Consider the following 26809-nt stretch of genomic DNA (forward strand, 5'->3'; position numbering starts at 1 on the left):
ATCAACTAGAAAACAAAGAAATAATAAGAATAAACTAAACAATTTAAATTCTAAGATTTAACCAAAAAATTGGAAAATAGCTCCTACAGCTGTTATTACTCATTGTCAATCCACCATTCTCTGACTGTGTATATAATAAACAGCCTCCGATCGGAGAGTAAACCAGCTAGCAGCAGCTTTAGCCACAGTTAGGAAACATACACGTACACCGCTTCCTTTCAGTGCTGTGTTAAGTTTCACAAAAATCACTCACATCTTCCAACACTGTTGTTTAGAAAAGCATTTTAAATATATTAAAATATTTAATATATTTAAATATTCTGATGTGATTCATAATTTCTCCATTTGTTTTGTTGTCCATCTTTCTCAGCAGTAGCCGACCTGACAACCTACCATATCTGGGATGGTCTTGTTCCTCTGTCCATGGCAGGTCCAGTCAATCAGCTATGGGACATCTGCTGCCTAGTCAAACTATCATGGGCCTCTTGATTTAAAAGGAGAAACCAGTACAGAGCCTCCCTGCTCCTGCAAGTCACACTTCTTGGATGAACACTCATTACTGCTAGTAGCTGTTAGAAATGAAATCTTTGTGTACCTATTCTGTAGTTAATATATGTATCTATTAATAAATGAATTGATGTTGTGTAGAGTTCTGTAAAAAACTATTGTTAATAGCTTCTCTCGAGTAATCTACATATGTGCAACATTTACATTTAAATTACTTCTTTTTGTAAATTTTACACATCTGGCAACAAAGTATGTGGAGGAGAGGAAATGCTAAAATTAAAGCTGCTATTGTGGAGCAAAGACATAAGGTTTGTGGCTGTTTCTTTAAAACATCTATTTAATAATTATATTAAACACTACATGGTTACTACATTACAGAAACATAATTACCACAGTTAATAATTTAAGTCATTGATAGAGAAAATGTAGTTACAAAAGACATAAATTTTATTTCAACATTATGTACTCAGGGTTTACAATTTAAGAAGACATCCATGTACGGTACTTGGTGGGTGCCAGTCTGCAGTGAACTGGTGGATGACAGAGGCAGTGGTACACTGTAATGAGCAGTTTGAAGCAGAAGTCCCACCATGTGATCCACAGGGTTTTCCCACCTCAGCACAACTTCATGCACTTTGTTTTCACAGGCACCACAGCAGAATCAAGTGTAACCTGTTAAAAGGGATATAAAGTTATTTTCCTATGTTATCAATTTTCTACTGCAAAGTTTACAACCACAGGAAAACAAAGTATAAGAAACTTAACCTTCTAATCATAACATTTGATAAATATTCATTGGAGAAATGTGAAGTTAATGAGCAAAGAGAGAGAGAGAGAGAATCACATTTCTCCAATGAAATGTTAATATCTATCTAAAACAGCGCCTTCCTCCTCATGTCTTGATCGTAGTAAGAGTTTAACTTCTCAGGACGTGATGGAGCAGCGGGTGTTTGGCATAACTGTCAAGTTTTGGACATGTGGCTACAGGAAATGTCGCTACTGAGCGGGTGGTGAAACTAGCGTAAATGAGGAGGGTTTAAAACGATCACGCATTTTCCATGGAGGGTGGCAACCTCAGTCTATACTATAAAAATGTGATTAAGATTAGAGCCTAAATACGTTCTATTCCCAAAACGGAAAGGCTACGTAATGTTAGCCAGCTAACAAATTACTATTGCTAGCCTAGCATATCAACTAACGGCTAGAAAAAAAAAACAAAAAAAAAAACACGTACCTTCGTAGTCAAACTGGAATCAATCAGCGAGGAATTTGTCCAGTTTATATTATGTATAGATAGTGGATGTTAGGATGTTAAACGGATGTTGTTTGACGTCTTGTGAAAAGTCTATAGCTGCCAGTAGTTTACCGTAAAAGAACGGTAAAATACTGGCGTCTGTAGCTGCCAGTAGTTTACCGTTCTTTCGAAAGAAGAACGGTAAACAGACGCCAGTTTTTTTTAACCATTCTTTCAGAAAAACGGTAAAAAAAAAATAATAAAAAAAAAAAAACCGGCGTCTGTAGAAACCAGTATTTTACTGGACATTTACCTTTTCCATCCTGTAATTACCTTTTAAAGTGGTGTACTGTAAGTAAATACTTTAATGACGCCAACACACCGCAGATGTAGTACCGTCAACAGGGTTTATTAGAAATAAAAGCGAGCTGCTATTCCTTAGGCTGCAGCTCGCCCCTCTAACAAATCGTTACACTCAACTGAATAGCTTCACTGCTAACACACTGAACTCTCCGCTCTTCCGGTGTTCTGTCAGTATCGGTCCTGGTCCTCCCACTCCCCTGATCCCCCGTCCACAGGACAGGTCCATCACATGTGAGGGGGAGTCAGCAGAGTCAGACAGGGGAACCCCATAACACTCTACACATAACAGTGATCACAATGCAACTTATAACAAATAACCATATGGAGCCCAGCAGAACTGAAATACAGAATCGTTAAAATACTACGGTGGCCGACATGTGCAAACGCGCAGCAAACACGAGACAAACACAACAACGAAAAGACGCAAACAAAAAAGACATGCAAAATATACATATAAAAACAAGTGTTCCAGACCACTAGAGCTTTGTGTCCGAGTTCAGGGTCTGCATCCTTTCAAGCTTATTCTTTCATGGGCTTGAGAAACGACCCGGTCTACGGAAGAGGGGTCCTGCGAAGGCAGAGAGCATTGCAGAGAGAAGCTGTAGCCTTCAGCTAGCTGCCTAGCCTCCACCTCGGCGTTTAGCAACCGTGACACAACATGATTTAAACAATGTTTGTAGGCGAGAATGTAAATGTATAAATCTCACATTTCTGCTCGGCTCATCAGTGCATCACCTAATTGCAATATTGCTCCAACGTTTTCGGAGATATCTGCTCCCGCTGTATTGACACCCAGCTCCCCTCGCCTGCTGCCAGCTGGTCCAAGTTTAGAACACTTGAGTCATTTGGGCTTTCCCAAATGACAGTTAAACACAGATATTAAGTCAGGTAACATCTAGTTGTAATATTTTGGTTCACTCAAGTAATTAATATATTCCTGAGCAAGTCTTTCATTTTACAGCGACATAAACTGGGATTAACTCATTAATTTCTACAATCTTATTAACATAAAAACACAGTTCTTAAAGAAATATCCATGCTTTGGGTATCACTAAACAAATCAAAGAAAAATTACTTCCAAAATCTAAATTTCAACATGGCTGAAATAATGTGGAATTCTATTATTAACACAGTTTTAAAATGTGAACTATTAATGGTTTTCAAGAGTCCAAGTGGCACTTACTTTATTAGATGCAGATGAAAGCACCGTCCAACATGGAAAAAAAAGACAATATAATTTAGATCCTAAATAATATGGAAACAGAAAGATTTCAAAGAATAGAAAAGGACAACAACTAACCTGAATGAGATGCCACTCAAAGTCCATCAGGTTTTTGATGAGGGTGGAAACCTGAACATTGACCGTCACTTTTTCTTTTGAATGGTCTTTCCTGTCTTTTTGGATACCATCTTCCCATGACCTGCTTTTGTATCCCTTTCTGGGTTAATCCCAATGAAGCGACTAAAAACAAAATCAAAAATGGGACAATTCCTGAGAATATAAATAGTGTGGCATTCTGAATACAGCTGGTATAATATATAAATAAAGCTGTTTTTAATTACGTAAAGAGAAAACATCACCACCTTTGTCAAATGTGAATCATAACTTGCTTTAAAACCATGTCATTGTAAAAAAAAAAAATTATAGGAATGGTTTTACCGTTGAATGAACCAAAGTTTTGGCTGCCTCATTGGAGGTTGAAGATGTAGAAGATGGACAACACTGTCCTGTCTAGAATGTTGGCTGTACCCTCTCAAAGACAATATGGCCTTCAATGCTGACCATGCAGAAAACTGCAAGTCCTTAATTGGAAGAAAACAAAACAAATCCTCTTATTGATACAGTATGCGTTTAAATGATCATCATAATAAAGAGTGTCCACTCTGCCAGGTAAAGTAAAAGCAAGGATCTTAAACTCCTCAATTGTCGTGGAAGTCACATCAATGTTGAAAACTGTAGGCTGGATTAGTTTACAGAAGTTGTAGAGGAATTCATGGTACTTTGCACTGAAGGTGAAGTGTGCTTTTGGAAGTTCATCAAAAGCTACCTTGGATGATCTTGTGATCACTGATGGTGAAGTGTCTTTGGTGCTGCTCTTGTTTTCACCAACATGCAGGAGGAAGGGCTGTCCTGNATATATAAATAAAGCTGTTTTTAATTACGTAAAGAGAAAACATCACCACCTTTGTCAAATGTGAATCATAACTTGCTTTAAAACCATGTCATTGTAAAAAAAAAAAATTATAGGAATGGTTTTACCGTTGAATGAACCAAAGTTTTGGCTGCCTCATTGGAGGTTGAAGATGTAGAAGATGGACAACACTGTCCTGTCTAGAATGTTGGCTGTACCCTCTCAAAGACAATATGGCCTTCAATGCTGACCATGCAGAAAACTGCAAGTCCTTAATTGGAAGAAAACAAAACAAATCCTCTTATTGATACAGTATGCGTTTAAATGATCATCATAATAAAGAGTGTCCACTCTGCCAGGTAAAGTAAAAGCAAGGATCTTAAACTCCTCAATTGTCGTGGAAGTCACATCAATGTTGAAAACTGTAGGCTGGATTAGTTTACAGAAGTTGTAGAGGAATTCATGGTACTTTGCACTGAAGGTGAAGTGTGCTTTTGGAAGTTCATCAAAAGCTACCTTGGATGATCTTGTGATCACTGATGGTGAAGTGTCTTTGGTGCTGCTCTTGTTTTCACCAACATGCAGGAGGAAGGGCTGTCCTGGTTGCACGGCAATGAGGAAGGCTTCAACACTGGCTTGCATCTTTGACATGATAAGAAGACAAATAATAAAAATGATGAAATATATTTAGCAGCACAGCTACATTCAGATAGCAAACAAAGCCAATGAGAAAGGGCTTCTACAAAGTAGGATCATTAGAATAACCACATACCTGCACATATCTGAAAACATGGCCCACAGTTTGACATGAGCTGTTTTGGATTCTTCTTGTGGCCTTTGGATGTAGGACGAAGCACATGAACCCACAGAAGAATGCCTGGTTTTCCCAGCCTGGAGGAACAACAGGATAAATAGCAGACACATTAGGATAATAAATAAACATTTTAAAGAGAAGTGAGCAAAACTAACCAGACCCACCAAAATACTTTGTCCACCCGGTTTACCCTGGAGAGCATTTTTCACCACCTACAACATAAAGCATAAAATTGTCAGAAATAATTACCATGAACACAACTCAGACATTAGGTATTATAGAAATTAGTCAGCTTATAGAAACATTATGGAGAGGATTTCTTCTGACAACCTGTCAGAAGAAATGTGTTGAAGTCATCATAACAGGCTTCAGTCACCAACATGACGTACTAATGAAGAAAAAAAAGAGTCAGCCAATATGTCATTATTTATGATCATTATTATTTATAGAGACAAAAACATTTTGGCTTAGCTTTGATCGCATAGATCAAACCACCGGTCCAGCACAGCCACTCTCCCCATTATGCCGTCTATAGCCGAAAACTTTAAGAAAACGACTCCACAGCTAAATAATGTTAACTGAAATGACCTTTCTGACAGTTTTAATGTTAGTTTAACCACCCGACACCCCGTGCTACACCTGCTTGGCTAGCTTTAGCTGCTAACAAAAACAATAAACCAAGGGTGCTCACGTCAAGTCCTCGAGAGGTCCTGCAACTTTTCGATACATCTTTACTCCAACAGACCAGGATCAGCTCCGAACAGACCTGCTAACCAGCCATTCATTTGATTCAGGTGTGTTAATTGGCGCAGGGAAGCATCTGAAAATTGTAGGATGGCAGCTCTCAAGGACTGGACTTGAACTCCCCTGTACTGAACAGTCGTACCGCGATATCCAAACAAATAAACTTACGTTAAGCATAAGTTGATACTCTTGCGCAAACAGAAAGTTAATGCATTCATTAAAAATAATCAAAATCAAAAACATGATGGTCTTAACATGGAACTTGCCTTGTTTTTTTGTTTTTTAATAGATCTTTATTGAGATACAGAATACATAACAGTATAAATGCAGCATACATTGTGGTATAATGTCCGCCAGGGAGTTACAAACATTGAGACAATACATCACCATCACATTACATAAATACATTAATCCTATTGACTCCTAAACCAAGAGCGTCAAACTCAGTTGCTAAGCGAAGTCCGAAACTACATTCTGATGGTCAAGGGAGCTGAAGATTAGGGTGATGGCAAGGAGGTCTTCCAACCTTAAAGTCTCATTGCAAAAAAATTAAATAAATAAATAAATAAAGAGCTAGCCAATAAAGCCCTCTGAGTGAGTTTAGAAAAAAAAGTTGATACCATAGTCAATCTAGATAAATAAGGAATACAAATTCACCCCAACTTTTCAGATTTTTATTAGTAAAAAACGGTTTAAAAACCATGTAGTATTTTCATTCCTCTTCACAAACGTATATTACTTTGTGTTGATCCAACCAAAAACAGAAAAAAGAAAAAAAATCTCAAGACGTGACCAAAGTTGAAAAAGTTAGTCATAGACAGAGTTTACTAATTGTATTGTCTCATCAAGCTGAGACTGCTAATGTCCTGGCCACTTTTATATTTATCTCACTGCTTAAATAATAACTATTCCTGTGCGACAACACAACTTCATAACACGGTGCCCTGATGCTATAACGGCAGGTTGTAAATCTGACGACTGCCAATTTACTTTATTGTTATCCTGCCGTTATCTGTAACACCGAGATGTGCGTTGCATAAAATTGTTATTTAGCGCATTGCCTGAAGGCGAGGCGATTAGTCTCCGTTGGATGGGAGCTACATTTGGCTCGTGTGGCTTGCTGCGTCGCTCTGCGTTAGACAGCCATAAATCCCCGGCACAAACACCGAGCCCGGCTCAGACGCCCGTCTTGTTCCTGCTCCGACTCCGTCCTTCGTCTGGAGCCGCCGTCTCTCCGTGTCCAGCAGAACGCTGCTCCGTCTTTCTCCTTGGTGTCAACTCAGTGCCTTTCAGTTCCGCTTTATTGATGCTTACGGAGGCGACAGAAATGAGTCCGAACCGAGTTCTCCAAACAGCAATCAGGCACCAGCAGCCGAATGCAGAGTGAGAGGTGAAACAAAGGGACTAGCCTGATGAAGTGTGGCAGGACTGAACTCTGTAGGCCAAACATTGTTTCGCCCTTGAGAAAGCTGCAGCTTCATTTGTGAAACTACACCAAGGGAAATGTGTGACCTTCTGCCTGATCAGTCTCCCAGCAAGTAATACAGCTGGAGCCGTCTGTCATTTGTGTAATGCATCTCAATTTCCCAGGATCAAAACTATATTTCATGGTCCCATCAAGTGAATAAATGTGATCTGCCTTGAAGCTCTTATCTTTTTGCACCCGTTTATCTTCATTACTGTGTTGTGTGTTTTTTTCCTGTCCAGTTCAGGCAAAGTAGAAAACAACAGTACTCTCCACACTTATTCATATCCCTCACTTAAAATGTATGAAACGCATTAAATTAATGCATCTTTTATTGAAAAATATGGATTTTTTTCAATGCATCTTTTTCAGATGCATCACACAGAAAAATCCAAACTCTTTTAATTTCTGTCGGTGTATTTAGTACAACAAAATGTTGTATTTTATTTTCTGTTTTTTAAGCACATACTTAATTATTCATTAAGTTGATTACGATAAGAAGTGACCTAGAGATAGCTTAGCCACTCTTCAAACTGGAAAGGACAAGATAACATGTTATTTTCATTATTGATACGTGTTTCTCTCTCAAGTGTTTTGAATTGATTTATAGTAGAGCATTTTTCAACTCCTCATTCAAACCAAGAAATGGCTACAAATTATGTAGCAACCGGCACCCATTTCCACAGTCAGAGCAATCCATCCATCCATTTTCTGAACACCCTTGTCCCTCAGTGGGGTCGGGAGGGGTGCTGGTGCCTATCTCCAGCTAACGTTCCGGGCGAGAGGCGGGGTACATCCTGGACAGGTCGCCAGTCTGTCGCAGGGCACAGTCAGAGCAATAATTCAGATAAAATAACTTGAATTATTAATAAAAAAAAAGGCTGGACCAGGACCCAAATTTGCCTTGTCAACTCGCAGAGCAATATGTATGTCAAGGCAGATTAAATCAAAACTATGACAGAGCTTACTATTGGACAACAAAAACAGCAACTAGCTAACTATTCTCTAGCTGTGAAGCTAGAATTAGCTAGCTACGCAGCTAGCTAGGTTTTGCCTGAAACCTAGATGTGTAGCTAACTAGCTCTTTAAAAACAGAGTAGTGTAGCTGGCTAGGTTTCAGGTGAAGCAAAACCTAGCTATAAAGCTAGCTAGCAAGCAAGAAACCGTCAGAAAATGACATTTCTTCTTAAGTTGTTGTTGTTTAGGAGCAACCCCTAGAAAATGTACACATTTTCTTAAATAGATAGACGGACACTGAACGTACTACTGCATTCTTGAAACGTGGTGTTTGCCGGTTCATGCTGTCAATGTGATTTTCTTCAGCTGGTGGAGTCATGAGTGGAAGTCGATTCTGGAACAATAGCTGTTAAAGGCTGCAGATATCTTGAGATGGATTTTTACCTTCCAGCTGCATTGAATAGGTGTAGGTAAAAAAAAATCTCTTTAGATCTCCAACCCACTGAACTAAAGTCAAAAAGTTGTGGTACATTAAGTGTCTGTTACATAATTTACTTTACTTGCGTGTTTACCACACAGAAGTTATAGTTCTGAGGCACCACTGAATCTGACACGTATAGCCGCCGGAGAACAGATTCTCCTTGCGCTGTTGACATGTCGTATGTGCTGCTTTTCACTTTTGGTTCACATCAAAATGATCACAGAGGATCAAAATGCCCATCAGCTGTCAAACATAAAGAGCAGCGTTGTCCTTTGAGCCCACCATTCTACAGAGACATCTGCTTTTCAGGCCATGATTGTACACACGATGGCAAAAGGTTACTAATGTTGTTGCTGTACAGCGAGAAAAGTGTAACCTCTTTACAAGTCAAAATCCTTTATGAGAAATCAAACTTTGTCAAATCCACATGAATGAAATGACTGCTATCACATGTGACATTTTTTACCCAGTTGCACATGTACATTATAAATGACATGTAATGAAACAACCAGTTACAATTAATTAATGAGGTGAAATACATTACATTATCTAATATAAGTGAATAAGACAAAAGTTTGTTTTCTGCATAGCCAAATACACAAAGCCACACAATTAACATTTAAACAAAGCAAATGCATAACAAATGTATAACAAAAACAATATTTATTACACCAGTATTATGCCATCTGTTATATTAATTTAATCCAAGTCTATGGAACAGTCACAAAATCTCTAAAATCTTTCAGAAAATCTTAAAAATGTATTGAATCATATCGTTTGCTGAATATTGTGATATATATCGTATGTGAGCAGAATATCGCGTACCGTGTTGTATCGTGATATCAGTGTATCGCTACAGCCCTATTTGTAAGTCTGTTGCTGGCATATTTTCCAGTTTTGATGGAGAAAACACTCCGAAACGCGTTTTTTTAGTACGAGCTCCAACGTGGGCAGCTCTTTACTCTCTCCTTTGTGTGCAGATTCGCCGACAGGGTGGCATCCAGCTGCTGGTGGACCTGTTGGATCACCGGATGACAGATGTTCACCGCAGCGCCTGTGGAGCCCTGAGGAACCTGGTGTACGGCAAAGCCAACGACGACAACAAGATCGCCTTGAAGAACTGCGGAGGGATTCCCGCTCTGGTCCGACTGCTGAGGAAGACCACTGACCTGGAGATCAGGGAGCTGCTCACAGGTACAACACACCTGTCCTCTCAGCATTAACTGTGAACCAGAACAAAAAGCTGCTGCTCTTTTTACTCAGACTTGGATCTCAGTAGCAGCAGTGCGCTGGTGCCTCCTGCTAATGGGGTTTTTGTTTGCGTTTGAACTGGGAATGATCCTTCACATGTTACTTGCAAACATTTAATTTACTCTAGGTACACTTTGCTGCACTCTGAAAGGAGCTCAGAAATATCCTCCCACACACACACACATGCACACACCCACGCACGCACACATCTACACATACACACACCTACACACACACAAAGAGATTGTGAGGAAACGTGAGGCTACAGTCACTACTGTGGCTTCCAGAACTGCCACTGCACACAAATAAGTGATGAAATATGGATTTATGGTTCATTAATTTCAGCTGAGTGTGGGATGTAAACATAGTCATCAATCAATGCCTTGCTAGTGTTTCTGTCATGTTGCTACATTTAGATTTTACACCTATTGTGTGAATATATATATATATATCCTTAGAGAGTCAGAAATGACAGCTCCAAAAGAGGAATATGACTCAATTCTTAAAGCTGATCTTCACAGGAAATCCCCAGAGGAGGAGGTGTGTGTGTGTGCGTGTGTGTGTGTGTGTGCGTGTGTGTGTGTGTGGTTTCAGAGGGTGGGTGATTCCAATCCAGGGACTAAATGAGGAAATTATTGATTTCTCTTTGTGGCATCCACATTTTATGAAAACATCTTGCTGGCGTCCCAGACGTATGAACTCTGACGTGGCGCCCACGCCGCTCAGAGCGACTGGCAGATTTCACCCCCAACACCCCAACTAATCATTGCTATTGCTGGGTGTGTCACAATGTGGACAGCTTTCTACTATATATTCAGCACACATTGCTTTAGAAACAGCCATTTTTGTTCATTTTTGTCTGGAAAATAGCTAAAGCACAATCAGAGAGGAGGATCTATAAATACCAAATCCTGTCACATAATCTCAACTGGACTCAGGTTTGGGTTTTGACTGAGCCGTTTTATCACAGGGATATGTTTTGATCTAAGCCATTCCTCTGAAGGATGAACCTCTACCCAGGTCTCAAATCTTTTGTCGCCTCTGGTTCTTTTATTTAGTTTCCATCTACTCAAACCAGCTCCAAATCCCCTCGACATGATGCCGCCACCACCGTGTTTTGCCCTTTAGGAGATGCCATACCTGTCAGTTTCTTAACTATTACAAAAAAATCAGAACTTCACACTGAGACGATCCTTGGTGTTGGTTTCACATAAAATCCTGATGAAATACTTTGAGCTTTCTGGGCGTCCTGTTAAAACGTTGGAATCTTCGAGACTCAAAAATACTAAGGAACAAAACTGGAAAAAGTGCTGTTTGTTTTGTAAAATGTAGAGACACAATAATAGTTTTTATCAGTAATTTATTTGAAGGTGTTTTTAGTACACTGCTGAAAAGAGAGTCATAAGTTTTCCTCTGTTTTTGCAAATACGTAAGTCAGAGATCTGATACAAAGTTCTAGAAAGCATTAGGGATTTTTTTTGTCTCAACTTAGTCGTTTCTGTATAAAATTAACCCAAAGCTATTTTTAAATACTGCATCTTAAGCTTCCAGTCGGTGATTATTTCTTTTTTTTAAAAACTCAAAGACATTTCCCATCTTTGACCCGAGTGTCCTTGCAAACTCTCCTGAAACAAAAGCAGTCTGCAGCCGTCCTTCGAGTCGCTCATCACTTCACGCCGCAGGCCGACGTGGGATTCCAGTCGGGGGGACGAACACGTGAAGCGTCGATTGCGCCGACTGGCGTGACGTGAAGCGGTGCTAACGAGAAAGTGAGAGGCGCCGTCTCCTGTCCCTTTCCCCACAGAGCGTGAGCCACGTGTTACGTTTCTGTACGTCGTCATGTGTCTGTGAGGCTCGGAGGGGTTTTAGTCTTTCCAAAAAAAAAAAAGGGAATAAGAAGAGTTTTGTATGCAGCGAGAGTCTTAAAGAAGATTACCATATAAATTAGAGCTGCAATTCATGGCGTGGAGCACAGAAATCCCCTCTGTCACAAATGAATCAGCTCAATGACCGACCGGACGCACGCAGACCGCTCTGTCCGCTCTCCTTCAATGACCCACAGGAAATCTCTCCTCTTTTCCTTCTCTCTTTCGCTCCAGTCGATTTTTTTTATTTTTTATTTTATTTTATTTTTTAACTGGTCTCTTTTTTGGGGGGATTTTTTTCCGTTGTCCTTTTTGTTTTTTTTTTGTTTTTTGCCTTTTGCCATTTCTCCGTATCAGCAGCCTCGTCTGCTTGCTTCTCTTTGTCTGGTGAGCATTTTGAATCAGAACCACAGCAGGAAGTCTGGGTACCTGCCTCGTTGGCCGCAGACACACACACACACACACACACACACACACACACACACACACACAGACCTACTCGTAATCACACAGACATGTGTGACAAACAGTCTCTCTCCTTTTGCTTCAGTGTAGTTACGGTTTCCTCCAAAAAAAGAAATCATTTGGTTGGAATAACAAATCAGACTTTTCATCGTGCAGAGTAAATATTACATACATATTCAATGTGGTTGTTTAAACTTGAAATGCAGCGCCTCATGGACTCGTTCTTCTTTAGACTCAGAAAGATCCTCTCTGTTTGTTAAGCCCAGGTTTAACATTTTGCACAGAATAAGAGTGATCCGCAGTCAGCATGTGTGGAATTCAAAAACAGACAAGGACAAGATCTTTTACCGTCATCTCTTACCGTACGCAATGCAACAGCTGCACACATATGAAGAGGAAAATATAAACTCGCAATCTTACAGAAGCGTTGAACCGCCAGAGCTCGGGAACGGATTCAGGGGCAGCATTTTGTTCTAGAGAGAAAGTTTCTCGCTCGAACGTGTAAACTTTCCCGTCATAGAAGGACGCTAGAGCAAGACTCGTTAAAACAGAAAGTTCTTTGTTATGAGATCATTTTTATATGTGGTTTTAACGAGAAAGCTTCTCATTTAAATGAGAAAACGTTCTCGTTATAACAAGATAAAGCGAAAGTTTCTCATTAGAACGAGATTGTTTTGTTTAAAGGAAATGTAAAATATGCTCCTCTGACAGGATACAAGTTGTTAAAAAGAGGTGAAGCTGATATGACTCTCCTTTCCCTGTTTCCTCAAGACAACATCTAAAAACCCCAACTTGTTGCCGTTTACCACCTTTCTTATTTAAAAGAGAAGATGCTCTGGTTCTAAGGAGCTGTGCATCTCGTCATAACACGTTTCTTTAACCTCATTAAAACAGGAAAACTTTCTAGTTCTAATGAGTTTTGCATCTTCTTATTATGAGGAAGTTTTCCCGTTTTTCCCAAGCTACGACAAAGTTTCTTTCTAAGCTTATACGCTGTCGTACAATTTATATATTAGTTCCAGCAATAAAAAAAAAGTGTCCAAACTTTTCAGTCGAACTCTTTTCTGTAAGAGGAGCACCTAGCAGAGCTTTGAAATGCTAAAAATATCCAGTTAAGATTTCTTTTTAAGACCAAATATATGAGAAAATAATCGTTTTTGCTGTAAGTGGTCATTAGTTGTGAGGCGGTGTCACAGCAGTCACTTATTAGGTAACGATAATAAAGCTGTGAATACAGTGAGATCCTCATGAAAGCTTTGAGATTTCCAACAGAATTAAACAGAGAAACTTTGTCTGCTACGTTTTACCTTCCATGTTTCCTATTGAAAACTTTTCAGCTTGAAAGAAAATTCAACAAGACTTTTTCTTTTAAATATCTTCCCACATCTCTGACTCCATTAGTTGTTCACCAGAAACTGACTGCCGTGTCAAAGTTTGACCGTTTGAAGGTCTGGAGATGTGTGTGAAAACGTTTGAGAAAAACTGTAAAAGCCCTAAGAGTTACATCTCAGACTCTATAGAGACCCAAACTTACCATGTTGGGAATGATGGTAATAATTTGCCGATACAAACTAAAAATAGACGGATGTCCGTAGTTGTGCTTAATCCAGCCGAGGTTGTCGGAGGACGCCTCTAAGCGGAGGTTGTTTCTGTATTGGAGTCTAAATCTGTGGACAGGATAATTGCCTCCTGTTGGGTTGACACCAGGCCTGCTGTCCACATCGTGGCAGAGAGTTTCCGGAAACCTGCCCTGGATACAAAGGAGACCCATCGATTACTCCACCGGCTCTCTGGTTGAGGCTCGTGTGCAGCTGAAAGCAGGAACCGGTTTAAACTTTAGGACTTATCGCAACAAAAGGCGTCCAGCAGAGTGGCCTGTTCTTCCCTGACTCCCGATTCCTTTGAAACTTCGCGGTTCTGCTGGTTATTAGATGAGGAACTCATCTTTTTTTTTTTTTTTCTTCCTGAACTCGTCGACCGATTTACATTTCTTCCCTTCTCCACTTTAATGCATATTGTGGGATTTTTATTTTTTGTTCCTGAACAATGATTTGCTGACACCGGAGGAAAATAGCCTCTCACACCGTTTATGACACACCATCACCACTCAGGAGCCTTTCCAGCTGTGAGAACATCTCACGCCTGAGCGGTCTTCTGATTGGCTGACCCATGGCTGAAAGAGCAGCGGTGGCCTGGACCTGACATTGCTGGGAGTATCTTACTGGAAAAAAAACCTTGAATAAACTGAGTAAAACGAGTCAGTCAATAGAAACATAGATGTATTTAATGGCTTCGTTTAGACCTGGAATCATGGATTAAAAGATGAAACTTTAAGACACAGGAAGCCTTCCGTATCTTAAGAAGTAAAGCAAAAAAAAAGTAGTGCTTTATTTATACTAAATATCTGTAACCAATTGAATCTGTTAATGTGATATTGTTTATTTACATTGTGAATATTTGTAGTTAAAAAGGATGACTCAGCATACCGCCAACAATTTTCTACTTTATACATTTTATTTTTAGCCAAACCAAAAAAAAAACAGTCATCCTCCCACAATGCACAAAGTCATGGAGGATTTTCTCATTCGTCATTCTGAAGGTCAAAGCCTCATCTTGGGGCTGCTTGAAGATGCAACATGTCACTAGCATGAAAAGCTAAACTGTACATACAGTGCTTTGCTAAAGGGTTCACAAAACGCTGCTGCTGAGCCTCCAAGGATTCATTTATGTTTTTTTTTAATGTTTCTCTACCGTAAAGTAACCAGAGGCATGTTAATTAGATCCTGCAAAATAAACTGTAATATTACCTGCAACAAAAACTGTATCATCTCACATCAAGCACCTAACAATTTGAGTCGGAACAAAAAGAGATGAAATACGGAATAGTCTGGGAGAACCAAAGACCCACAACGCCGCGATGGCCTAAACAGAGAACCGTGACAGGACGACGAATCCAAGCAAACTGCAAATCAAATGGGAAATTGCTCCGGAGACAAAGAGAGCGATAGCCGACATATTCATTTCCCCTCCCTCTCTGTAGCGGCACGCCCGCTGCCTCCTGTTGCCACTCATGATGTAATGCTGTGGCAATTAAGCTCCTTCATCTGTCAGACACTCATTGCTCTCTCTCTCTGTGTGTGTGTGCGGTGTGTGTGCGCGTGTGTGTGCCCCTCGCCGCATGTCTGTTTGCAGCGCCGTCCATTCAGACGGTCGGTGGGTTTGTGAGTGTGCGCGTTGCTGATCAAATCTAAAATCCCGTTGCCTTTCACCTCAGGGAGATGATGTCATTCTCTCCACAGCGACGCCGGGAAACAGCTGAATTTTCTCCAGCTAGTCAAGAATCTCTGCCTTCGCAGCTGCAACTATGACATCATGCATTACATTTCTAATTACAAGAAACATAGTTATTACCTACTAAAGCGGGGCTCTGGCAAAACGCGGCTGTGGAAGTGGCGTGTTTGCTCAGAGGGAGATTTTATTATTTATCTTTCTCATTAAATGTTTTTTTTTTTGCTTTGTTTTGTTTTGTTTTTCGTTCTGCGGAAAATACACGCAAGATTATGCGGAGAAGGTGACGTCTCTCTGGTGGGAAGATGTGTTCTGTTTTTAAAAGTTACAAACTTAAACTTCAGAGAACAAAATGGTGACATCCGTGAGATCATCTCGCTGATGCCGACCGCCAGTCGTCAAACAGACGCGCAGTCACATGACTGAGGCTTTTGTTGGAATAAAACTCTGTAACACATAGGATCATAATTGCAAAATTTAGCTGCACAAGCAGCACACCCGTTCTGTCCCGATCGCCACAAGAAGCTAAATTCTCTAAATGACGAAGCCAAAAGTCATTTTGCAAATGTGTTTGACCCCCAAACAGAAGCCGTCCGCCTTAAAAAAAAAAAAAAAGCCCAAAGTGCTGATGGGGTCAGCTTTGATTTGTCAAGGGGCTTAGATGCAATTCACACTTAAAAAAATAAAATAAAATAAATGAACACACACTCATGATGGGGGCAAAAAAAAATCCTTTTTACAGATAAGAAGAGCTGTAATTACGCCGGCACTGTTGAACCAAGGGTGAACAGCGAGAGGCCTGAAGAGCGGGACGCCTCGCTCCAGACGCGTTAAACGCTCAGACAGAAAGGAAGCATCGCCACCACGGCTGTAATTACTGTCATAAAGGAACGGGCCCGATACGTACAGATAGGACTACGGGCTGACACACAAAGGAAAAACATGTAATTACACCAATACAAAGATTGTAAGATGAAGGTCAACGAGAGAGCAACGACGTCCTGCATCAACATTTTCGTTGTTTGTGTGCGAACAAGCGCATTTGTGACACTCAGGAAGTCGGAGTGGTTAATGGCAAAGTACGGTGATTTCCCTCTTGCCCTCGTTGTCCTCACCCCCTTTTTTTTTTTCTAAAACGTTCAGCGTACGTGTCGTCCAAACAAGGAGAGAGGTATTCTCCAGGGAAAGGAGACCTTTTTTGTCCGTTCTGGTCAAAAGTGTTTTGTAGTTTGTGGCGGCCGGCGGTAAGGGTGGACGGTAATTGGTAGGCAGGAGAAAAACCTCCACTTTCTTGGTTGGCTGGTCGCTACATGCTGAATTCAGGAGAGAATTAAGAGGAGGGATGGGGGAAGCTGCAGCGGTTCTTCATTCAGTGGATTTACTGTCTGCACTTCTTTCAAATGAACACACACTATTGTGTTGTTTAAAGAAATGGTGTTTAGTATTGAGTTTGGGTGTCACCTTCTGATAATATTACAGTATATTTTAATGTATAGACACTCAAAAAGATGCAGAGCGGCAGACTTGGGCAATATTTTAAATAAGGGAGCACGATATTATCAGCATGGCATCAATATCGGCCGATATTAGCAGTAAAATTTAATATCGGACATCGGCCATTACATCAGAATAACTCACCGATATAAAAGCTGTTGTTTTTATGAGACAATGACGCCTGCAGAACAGCACAATGTTTGAGTGTTGTCATAGAGAGCAAATGTCATGAATAAATTTAACATTAAACATGATGCAAGTTGAAAGTGTTGCATCGTTTTCGGCCTCATTTTTTACCTTTTAAGTAGCAGGTAGAGGCTAAATTGACGAAGATAATGCAGTATTTTAATCCAAAGTAGAGAAAATCGTATAGTTTCAGTAAGTAGCTATAGGAAAAAAGATTATTGATATTGGTATTGGTTATCGGCTCAATGAGTTTTAGTATATCGGCATATTGGATATCGACCAAAAACCCAATGTCATGCTTTCCCAATTTTAACAAATTAATGATATTTGCACAGTTGTAAAACAATATATTTTTTTACTTTAAAACAGAAAAGCAAAAACTGTTCTTATTGCACCAACACCTGTTGTTCTAAAATGTATTCATTGATTTCCTGTAGAACTAACTCCAGAAATTTTTAAATGGCTGCTAGCGTTTCTAAAACCTAGCATGTCCCACAGAAGAAAGAGGTCAAAACCTACAAAATATTTTCTGCTTTTCTTTGTTGGGCCTCTGTGGTTTCTCCTGAGAGTCTTGGTCATTGCATCATGTCATGAACTATATAGCATAATATACCTGAACCTCCATTATTTTGTATCAGTTGCCAGCCAATCCCTAAAATCTGTAAAATAAAACCCCTGGAAATGTAGTTGTAGTTTCCAAGCACTTGTTGCACAGAGCATCCTTCCATTTAAAAAGGAGCAGTAATAAAAGCTTTGCACTAATAATATATGGAAGGTGTATTGCTGAGCTGCATGTCTGTCTGTATTCACATCATTCTAATTATTAATGGGCCATACTTCTAGACTTTTGTGCTCAACCCCTGATAGGTTTTGAAACTGGGAAATCGATTCTTACCCGATTTGAGTCATCGTCATAATCTGCGATTATAAGTGCTAAATGTTTGTTGTATTGGCAATTTAACAATTCCAATATGGCTCTGATATTGATTTCTATATTAAACTGGTAGTAGACATGAACAGTAGGTCAAAGTCCACACTGAGGTCTTTCAAAGGCTCCAGGTGTGCGGTTCGACTTCCTGCATGTTTTCCGTTCTCCTCCATCTCTGCTCTGCTCCGTCCGCAGGCGTTCTGTGGAACCTGTCGTCGTGCGACGCCCTGAAGATGCCCATCATCCAGGACGCCCTGGCCGTGCTGACCAACGCCGTGATCATCCCGCACTCGGGCTGGGACACGTCCCCCCACACCCAAGAGGACCGCAAGCTTCACCTGCACTCCTCCCAGGTCCTCCGCAACGCCACAGGCTGCCTCCGGTCAGTTTTCTGTTTTTTGTCTCCATCTTGCGCCTCAGATTTCTAGCTGACGCTTTGCAGAGCTTGTTTTGTTGTACACTTCTTCTTCTTCTGCTTCTTCTTTTTTTCCTCTCTCTTATTAAGCACCCAAACAGAAAAGAGTGTGTCAGACTATATATAACACAGTCATATATTTTTAGAAAACATTCAGTGTTATTTTTTTATTTATCATTTTTTTACCAGTCAACACTCAGAAAACTGAAAGACTTTGCTACATTTCTGATGACTCACCAGCGTAGCTGCTCGGTTTCTCGTTGGTTGTGCAGTGCGATTTGGAAAATGTGGGGCTGATAGAGACCGTCAGTAAAATGAACACTGTTCTTTTATTATATGAACTACTGTCTCTGAAACTCCAAGCAAAAATGTTGTATTTATTTGCAGAAAATGAGAAATGGTTAAAAAAAAAAAGATGCAGTGCTTTCAGACCCCAAATATGCAAACAAACAAGTTCATATTAATTCAGAAACAACAATACTAATGTTTTAACTCAGGAAGAGTTCAGAAATCAACATCTGGTGGAAAAACCATGAGGTTTTCAGTGGGGTTCAGTGCAGTGGGCTCCAAGTTTTGTTATAATTTAGCCTTTAGGTTGAGAGTATCTCCACTTTTAAAATATATAACGTCACATAACATCAAAGCTGCCTTCCTGTCCTTTTTTAGAAAGACTTGCAGTGTGCTATGAACAAGTTCTGCAACCACTTTACAGGTGACAGCACACACTTAAATGGGGAAGCAACCATTTAGCTCTTTAAAATGTCTTCATTCATTTTTATTAATCTAAAATACGAAACTCCACTCTGCCACACCTTTGTAGATTAGCTAACTGCTGCCTGTATTTTCCAACAGGTTTTCTGGTGAGACATTCTCACAAAACAATATTTCATAAAAAAAAAAAAAATCAGCTTTTAAATCCAACAATTCTTCCATCCGTCCCTCCATTCAGGTCTCAACCTGTTTATCCATCCATCCATCCATCCATCCATCCATCCATCCATCCATCCATCCATCCATCCATCCATTTGTTCTTTTTCTTTATCCTTCATTCCTGTCTGTGGTTTTGTGCAGGTTTCATATTTAAAGCCTGACTTGTAAAAAAAAAAAAGAAAAGAAAAAAAAGATATGCCCCATTACTTCCTGTTGAAAAGAATTTTTCTCACATTTAGTCTGAAAAATATGAAAAAAAAAATGTGCAGGATCCCTGAAGGAGAGTCTTTCTGCATATTTCAGGATAAAAACTGGGCAGAATTTGGGTGAAAATAGTGTCTTGAGCACGACTCCGTCTCATTCTCCACAGACAAACACACACAGCAGGACACTGACTAACTGACTGCGTGTGTGTGTGTGTGTGTTTTCTGTTTGTCTCTCCGTCCAACCACGTGCGGCTCATTAATCTCGTCACTGTACACTTGTGGGGATAAAAAAAAGGACACATCTGGTACAGTGGTGCGTGTGTGATACTGAGTCTGTTGGCGAGCGTGTCGGTGCGAGATAACTTTGAGCCGCTCAGCTCCCCAAACTCGAAGGCCTAATTCATCCTTCTCACGCCTCGTTAGGGAATGCTGGGAGTCTGATTAAAGATTGAATATTTCATGGCGGGTTTGGTCTATCGCCGGCCACCTGCTCTCTCTTTTTCCTCGCTCGTTCCGTCTCCAATTATCATCCGCAATTTCTCATTTTCCCCTCTCTCTCTCTATTTACCCCCTCTTTGGTCTCTCTCTCTCTCTCTCTCCGTCTCGTCACATTATCCCGATACTTCCTTCTCCATCGTATTATGCCCTCTTTTATCCGTTTTCCCTTCTGCCGTTCCCTCTCCCTTTCGCCGTTTTTGCTCTGCCGTTTCTCACCGCCTCCCTCCTGTTGTGTCAGCTAACAAGAAGATCTGGAGTTTTGCGCAGAGAACGGGGCAGATGCGACACAAACGCCCCAGCGGCTAATAAGGAGCATATGAACCCGTTTATTCTGAGCTTTTGGAGGCTTTCACTCCTTTAGGAATCATCAGGCCTTTTTTAACATGCTGCTTGGGCAGATTAGAGAGGCTCTCTGTTATTAAAAATGCAACAAATTGCTGTCTTTATTAGCCCCATTTCCACTGCAACAGTTTGCACGTCACTTTACAGCCCTTAGGTAAACTAACACAGTCGGACCAGATCACGTATAGGAACGCCGACCTTGAATCTTTAATACGCTGCCTGGCTTCATTTCGCCGTGAGGTTTTCTTGCTGTAAAATATGGACCAGGATGCAGAACCTTATTTTCTGTTGAATTATTCAATGATTTTGTACACTAAAAAAAAAAAAACCTAAATCCCAGCTTGCAAACCACTAGAAGTAAAACTTCAAAGTTTTAAACAACTTGTAAAAACTGTTTTGCAACTTTGTAGCGGTTTGAATATTAATGACTGTATTTTTTTGTCCGTTTAACCTGGATGTCGTGTTTAGATCCTGTGTTGAGTGCAAAAATATGACAGGAAGGAAGTCAAAATCTATGTTTGAGTTGGACAGTGTGAGTTCAGTATGAATGATCAAGATATGATGTGTAAAAGCCAGCGATCGCAACAGTATTATCATTTTTAACAATCGGCAAAACTCAAGTCTGTTTGGCCACAGGATGCTCTTCGTTGGACTTCGTTGTTCACAGGACCAGCACTGAGATGTAAACATAGAAATCATACAAACCAACGCCTTCTGTTCTCGCAAATGTCTTTTCGCAAACATACTTCTAGGAGTTAAATGTGTCTGTTTAAAAATGAGCCGCAAAGGCAGGTGCAAAAGAAAAAATAAAAACCCCTCGAGGTCTTTTCCTGTCATCGCTTACAGAGAAACCTTCCGTAAACAGACCCAACCATCCCAGCTCTGAATCAGCACCTGCTCTAGTCTAGTCAAATCTGAGACCACAGCATGGCAGCAGGGTTCTTCACAGAAAGCTGCCTGTGGAGGATTTTGTGTTTCACAGAGTAAGATTGCAGACAAACGAACGACCCCATGAAATGAAACGGTACCAGGTTTCCTTCTGGATGTGTGCAGCCATTCACTGCATTTCCTGCTGGAAAACCTCATTTTAAGCAAATCTCACCATGTTGGGCCTCTGCTTTGCAGTTATTCAAAATGGATGGAGAGATTTTCTTTTTTTCTTTTCTTTTTTTTCCCCGTGGTAGCAGTACGTTAAGAGTTAAATCACATTTTCATTTGAGTGAAAAGAAGCTCACTTTTAGCCACGGAGTTATCTGTTGGGTGTAATTTCTTATCTGCCTTGTTATTTTGATCCTCTATGCTTAAAGATCAAATAATGAGAGATAATCTTGCAGCTCGGCTTCATTGCGAAGGAATCACTTCACTGGAATTCATTACCTCTAACCGACTGAGGGTAATTAATTTCAGCCTATTAATAGACAGGAGACCAAATCTAAGATTGGAGAAATCGTATGCTTAAAGCCAGCTGAAAGTGGATCTTTTTTGTTACAATTTGGATGTTTCAGGTGGCTGTTTATTCTGATTTTGTCATGTTGTTCACTGAACAGGTTATGCAGCAGCTTTCTGACAGTGTCCTGCTGTGTGTATGTGTGTGTGTGTTCTGGTGAACTTGCATCACGACTCGAAGTAAATAACAACCGGGGGTAGATGCAGACTCAGAGGAGTACAGTTTGTCAACAACATTGATTTTTTTAATTTTTTTTTTTAGGCAGTTATTTGACTTTAGAAAACAAACTGAGGTTGTTAGAATCAAAAGCAGCTGCCTCACTTGAACAGAACGTTACAACACCTTCGCATTTCCCACTTGGTTTTCCACTAATGCAGTCAGACTTCTCATAAATCTGTCATGCCAAAACGACGTCTGCATGCAGATGTCCACCAGTTTTGGATCAGCAGGTGAGTCCGAACTCTTCTGATGTTGTCAGATTTGGGTAAAGAGAGGAAGGCGTGCAGACTAATCGGTCCTGGTTCCACTGGAGAGGGAATGAGGGAAAAAAGCAGGATTGCTTTCATTCCTCTTGTCTTCTGTTTCATAAAAAGTTGAATAACTACAAACCAAATGTTTGCCATAGAATAGCTTAAATGTTTCTCCCGTTGGACTGGTCAAGAATTGACATCCGTCAAATTTCCCTCCTCTTTTTCCTTCCTCTTGGAAATCTGATTCAGAAAATCTGATTTCTGATGCCAGATTTTGGCATGAAAAGTGTGTGAAGCCTGATGTTTTTGCTATGGTCACCATACAGGCTTGACAATTATTTTACATCAATTTGACTTCTGCCAGCATAAAAGAAAAATCAGATTTCTGATTTTCGTTTTTTGTAGCCAGTTATGTAGGAAGTTGTTAGACAACTTGGGTCGGTTGCTAAGCTAGTTAGCTCAAACTTTAGTAAACAGTAAACCGTCTATGAGCCCTAAGCAAAGCTGGGTAGTAACTATAGTTTCATTTACTCAATTTTACTTACTTGAGTAACTTTTTTGAACATAAATAAATAAAGTATTTTTAGGAATATTTTTCACTGCTTTGTACTTTTTACTTTTACTTCCTTTTGTTTTGAAGTATCACTTCTCTTTAGTAAAATTTCACACCTGCAGTTTGTGTTAAAGTTTCATAAGCTTTTTATTGAAAGAATCTTATTTGGAAACATTTTATTTGGTCTGATTTTGTTATTTTGTATGAACTGTTGTCATGTTGGTCCTTAAAATACCCAAATTTCCAGTTAAATATATATTTTTGTCCATCTGATGATGTCATTTTTAAACATTAAATGATCAATTTATTAGCTGCTCTGTTCTTGGGTCTTTTTAACAGACACTTTTTTCTCGAGTCATATTTGGATGGCTAATTTTTACTTTTACTTGAGTAAAAATATGCTTAAGTATCTCCACTCTTACTTGAGTCCACGTTGTGGGAACTACTCTGACCCCCTCAACCCCCAACCAGGTGCGTTACATTCACAGACAACTTAGCTCGACTCGAACAAGTAGAAGCCACTGCTGAACTTGGACAGTTTCAGTCGCTCTGCTCATTACTCTCGTCTCTCACCTCTGACGTCCATCGCGGCGCCTCGAGTGACGTAGCTGCAAAGAGTCAACATCGCTGATGCAAAATATGTGAAAACAAACATTTTCAACCACGTTTGCATCGCCGTGCAGAGCTTTCCCTTCTTTTCTGTACATTGTCGACATGCGGCAGATCGTGAACTTGTGTCCGTCTGTGTCTCTGTGTGAAACAGGAACGTGAGTTCTGCCGGGGAGGAAGCGCGGAGGAGGATGAGGGAGTGCGAAGGCCTCACAGATGCCCTGCTTTACGTCATCCAGACGGCTCTGGGGAGCAGCGAGATAGACAGCAAGGTGATGCAGAAACACACACACACACACACACACACACTCCGCATACTATTAATAATCTGGTTCATACCTGCGTGAGTAGAATACAGTGTGCTTGTGTGACGTGTCGCTGTTTAAAACTGGCAGCTATTTGTCTATTTGGATGACAAATAGACAAATAGCTTAAAGGAAAGAAGAAAAAAATACAAATATAAATGCATGTCATAGTCAGATGAGATAAAAAGAAGAAAATTAGCAGTGTCTAGACAGTATAATGTGGTCGTAGCAGAATCAGGCTGTGGTTGTTTTTATATGCAGGACTTGATGCTTAAACCTGCAGTGTGCAACTTTTGTAAAAAAAAAAAAAAACAAAGCTACTTAATCTGGAGTAAGAAAATATTTAATAAATATGCACATTATAAAACACACTAGACATGAGAAGTCTTTGCTTAGAAATGAAACTTCTTTCTGTTACTCGGCCCAAACTCTGACACAGAAACATCGTTGGTTACTTGATGCCTCCCTGCGTGTTCCCTGAGTCACCTCTTCTCTGGATGATTTTTATTTTATTTTTCTTTTAAATCCTCCAAAAGATCAAAGTCTGTGACTGCTGACTGCTCTGCCACTCTCAACAATAGGATTAGTGTGCGTGTGATCTCTGCGGCGTGTCTCACCGTGCGCCTCCTTCGTCTCCTCCTCACTTTCCCCTCCCGTCCAACCTTTTCCTGCTGCAGACTGTGGAGAACTGCGTGTGCATCCTGAGGAACCTGTCCTACCGTCTGGCTGCGGAGACGTCGCACAGCCAGCAGGGCGGCTCCGAGGAGCTGGACGGCCTGCTGTGCGACACCGGCGGCAAGGACGCAGAGAGTTCTGGGTGCTGGGGGAAGAAGAAGAAGAAAAAGAAGGGTCACGACCAGGTGAGGAGATACGCAGGACACGCGTTAGAAGTGGCTTTCGTTTGAAGCAGGTTCCTCTCCCCGTTTGGTGTCTGAGCTGCGCACACGTTTTTATTTATTCATGACTCTCCTCCGAGTTCCTCTAGACATATTCAAATTTTTTGTTTTTGTTTTTTTTTGTACTATTTATTGCAAAACCAAGGGTTTCTCACTGAACATGATGTGTTTTCTCTCCAAAGCTTAAAGGGGGAGAAAAAGCAAGTAGCAAGTACATATCGGCTTGCTTTGGGCGCCAGGCCTTCAACTCGAGAGATTAGTTAATTTATTTATAAAGACCTCAAACAAATGACTCCAGCAGAAAAAAAAACAAAAAACAAATGGATATTTGAAGCGTCATCCATAACTGGAACAAACAATGAAAGTCAGAGGTTTACACACAACCCTTATTTGTTCTATAAGCCCACAGGTCATTGCTTCTCTTTCAAGGTACAACTTCAGAGACTGACATTGGGATAAAGAAGGAACCACACCACTTGGACAGTGGTCCACTAAAACCCCTGCATAACACTGCTCACTCTTCCTATCAGAATTGGCAAACCTCATTTAAAATAGTTTGTAACCTGACACAGAGACGACTTCGACTCCTTGTGTGGTTCAGGTGTTTTCCATTCCAGAAACTTCATGTCACGACCCATTTCTTTTCCATCTGTTGGTTGTAGTTTGGAACAAGTCGTTAGGTTTCTGCTGTTCCTGAGCAGACCGAAGGAATAGAAAGCCGAAATGTGTTTGGCTGAAATTTGTAGCAACCAACGTGGAAAAGCCAAATGCTTTTTTTTTTTTTTTTTTAGTAGACACTGAAGACGGACATTTTTGGACGAGTCAGACTGAGACTTACCAGGCCGACTGCCGAGCCTGGCGGCGGTAGAACCATTGGTGGATCGTTGCACAAGGCGGATGATGTAACGACAGCATAAAGTTCGACTTGAAACAATGTTTTATACGATTGGTTTTTCCAACAGGAAAGTGTGATGGTCTATCAGAAAGCAGAACAATGACATAAAACTAAACTGAACAATGAAGTTCTTATACAGGAAAGAGCGACGAAACAACGCCTGTAAGGATCTGACTTAGGAAAGCAATAAAAACAAAAGGGTTGCTCAGGAACGGATAAAGCAAGTCAACATTAACCAGAATGGATTAGCCTGTTGAAAATGCATGAAGAAACCAAGCTAGTCAAGTTAGCTGCATCATTACTGACAACAAGAGAGATTAAATATGCAAGGACTTCACTTATGGCTACAAAGAGCAATGAGGGACATGAATCTGTTTTGGCTGCATGTCTGTATTTGAATCTCTATTGTTATAAGTTATGTGTACTCAATCTTTAGTTTATAACAATAAAGTCGGTTTAAATAAAAGCTAAAATTAACATGACATTCATACCCATAGTGAGTGTATGTAAACTTCTGACTGGCACTGGAAGAAGCACGCAGTTGGACGATTTACTTACTGGGTTACACTTTTATAATCGTACATAAGAAGAAAAAAAAATAAATTTGTGTGTTTAATGCAAAAAAAGTCATTTTGTAAGCAGAGTTAAAAGGGTCAGAGCAGAGGCACCTTTCAGCTACGTTTAAAAAACAAATAAATTGTGTGATTAAATAATGATACAGCAGAAACAATCAGCTACAACCCGGCTTTCAGTGAGCTCAGGACTGCTCACTAAATGACATGCGTGTATCTGATCTGCCAACAACCCGAGGGCAGCCTCTTATTTACACGGTGATCTGACACAAACGTCAGACCGTAAGCGTGAAGGTGGCCAGGTTTCACGCTTTCCACCTCCGATTGCAGCACCAAACCACAAGGCAAGGTCGCCATCAAACTGGCTCCAGCCACGCAGGACCCCAAGCCTCCTTCGCCTCCTTCGTCCCAATCGCCTGCTAGAAAAGAAGCGTATGATTCATTTCGTTTGTGGAAGTCATGGTTACACGGCGCGCTGCAACACAGGCTGAGGCAAA

The 26809-nt window shown here is 40.5% G+C and overlaps 1 protein-coding gene and 4 long non-coding RNA genes across 14 annotated transcripts in view; 1 reads left to right on the forward strand and 4 right to left on the reverse strand.

The window, feature by feature from the left end:
• ctnnd2b (catenin (cadherin-associated protein), delta 2b) overlaps positions 1 to 26809 on the forward strand; it is a 134697-nt gene that overhangs the window by 87435 nt on the left and 20453 nt on the right. For all 9 annotated transcript variants that reach the window (XM_016681557.1, XM_016681559.1, XM_016681560.1 and 6 more), the window contains 4 exons: positions 9678 to 9891; positions 18370 to 18556; positions 23799 to 23916; positions 24627 to 24809. In XM_016681557.1, the coding sequence (XP_016537043.1) occupies positions 9678 to 9891; positions 18370 to 18556; positions 23799 to 23916; positions 24627 to 24809 (702 nt within the window). The remainder of the gene's footprint in view (positions 1 to 9677; positions 9892 to 18369; positions 18557 to 23798; positions 23917 to 24626; positions 24810 to 26809) is intronic.
• Positions 2575 to 3885, reverse strand: LOC107838610 (uncharacterized). 2 transcript variants are annotated; one of them, XR_001664695.1, is made up of 4 exons: positions 3765 to 3880; positions 3405 to 3566; positions 2812 to 3286; positions 2575 to 2672 (listed from the first exon to the last, which is right to left on the reverse strand). It is a non-coding gene; the product is annotated as an uncharacterized LOC107838610 (long non-coding RNA). The 2 variants fall into 2 exon arrangements; XR_001664694.1 differs by having other exon boundaries at positions 3405 to 3885.
• Positions 4524 to 5418, reverse strand: LOC107838609 (uncharacterized). The gene is made up of 4 exons (XR_001664693.1): positions 5381 to 5418; positions 5215 to 5262; positions 5009 to 5127; positions 4524 to 4878 (listed from the first exon to the last, which is right to left on the reverse strand). It is a non-coding gene; the product is annotated as an uncharacterized LOC107838609 (long non-coding RNA).
• On the reverse strand, positions 19621 to 23792 carry LOC107838611 (uncharacterized). The gene is made up of 2 exons (XR_001664696.1): positions 23609 to 23792; positions 19621 to 22538 (listed from the first exon to the last, which is right to left on the reverse strand). It is a non-coding gene; the product is annotated as an uncharacterized LOC107838611 (long non-coding RNA).
• On the reverse strand, positions 23798 to 24655 carry LOC103151546 (uncharacterized). Its single transcript, XR_477653.2, has 3 exons — positions 24567 to 24655; positions 23984 to 24074; positions 23798 to 23889 (listed from the first exon to the last, which is right to left on the reverse strand). It is a non-coding gene; the product is annotated as an uncharacterized LOC103151546 (long non-coding RNA).

This window comes from Poecilia formosa, unplaced genomic scaffold (genome assembly GCF_000485575.1).
Source record: "Poecilia formosa unplaced genomic scaffold, Poecilia_formosa-5.1.2 Scaffold285, whole genome shotgun sequence".
Taxonomy (NCBI): Eukaryota; Metazoa; Chordata; class Actinopteri; order Cyprinodontiformes; family Poeciliidae; genus Poecilia; species Poecilia formosa.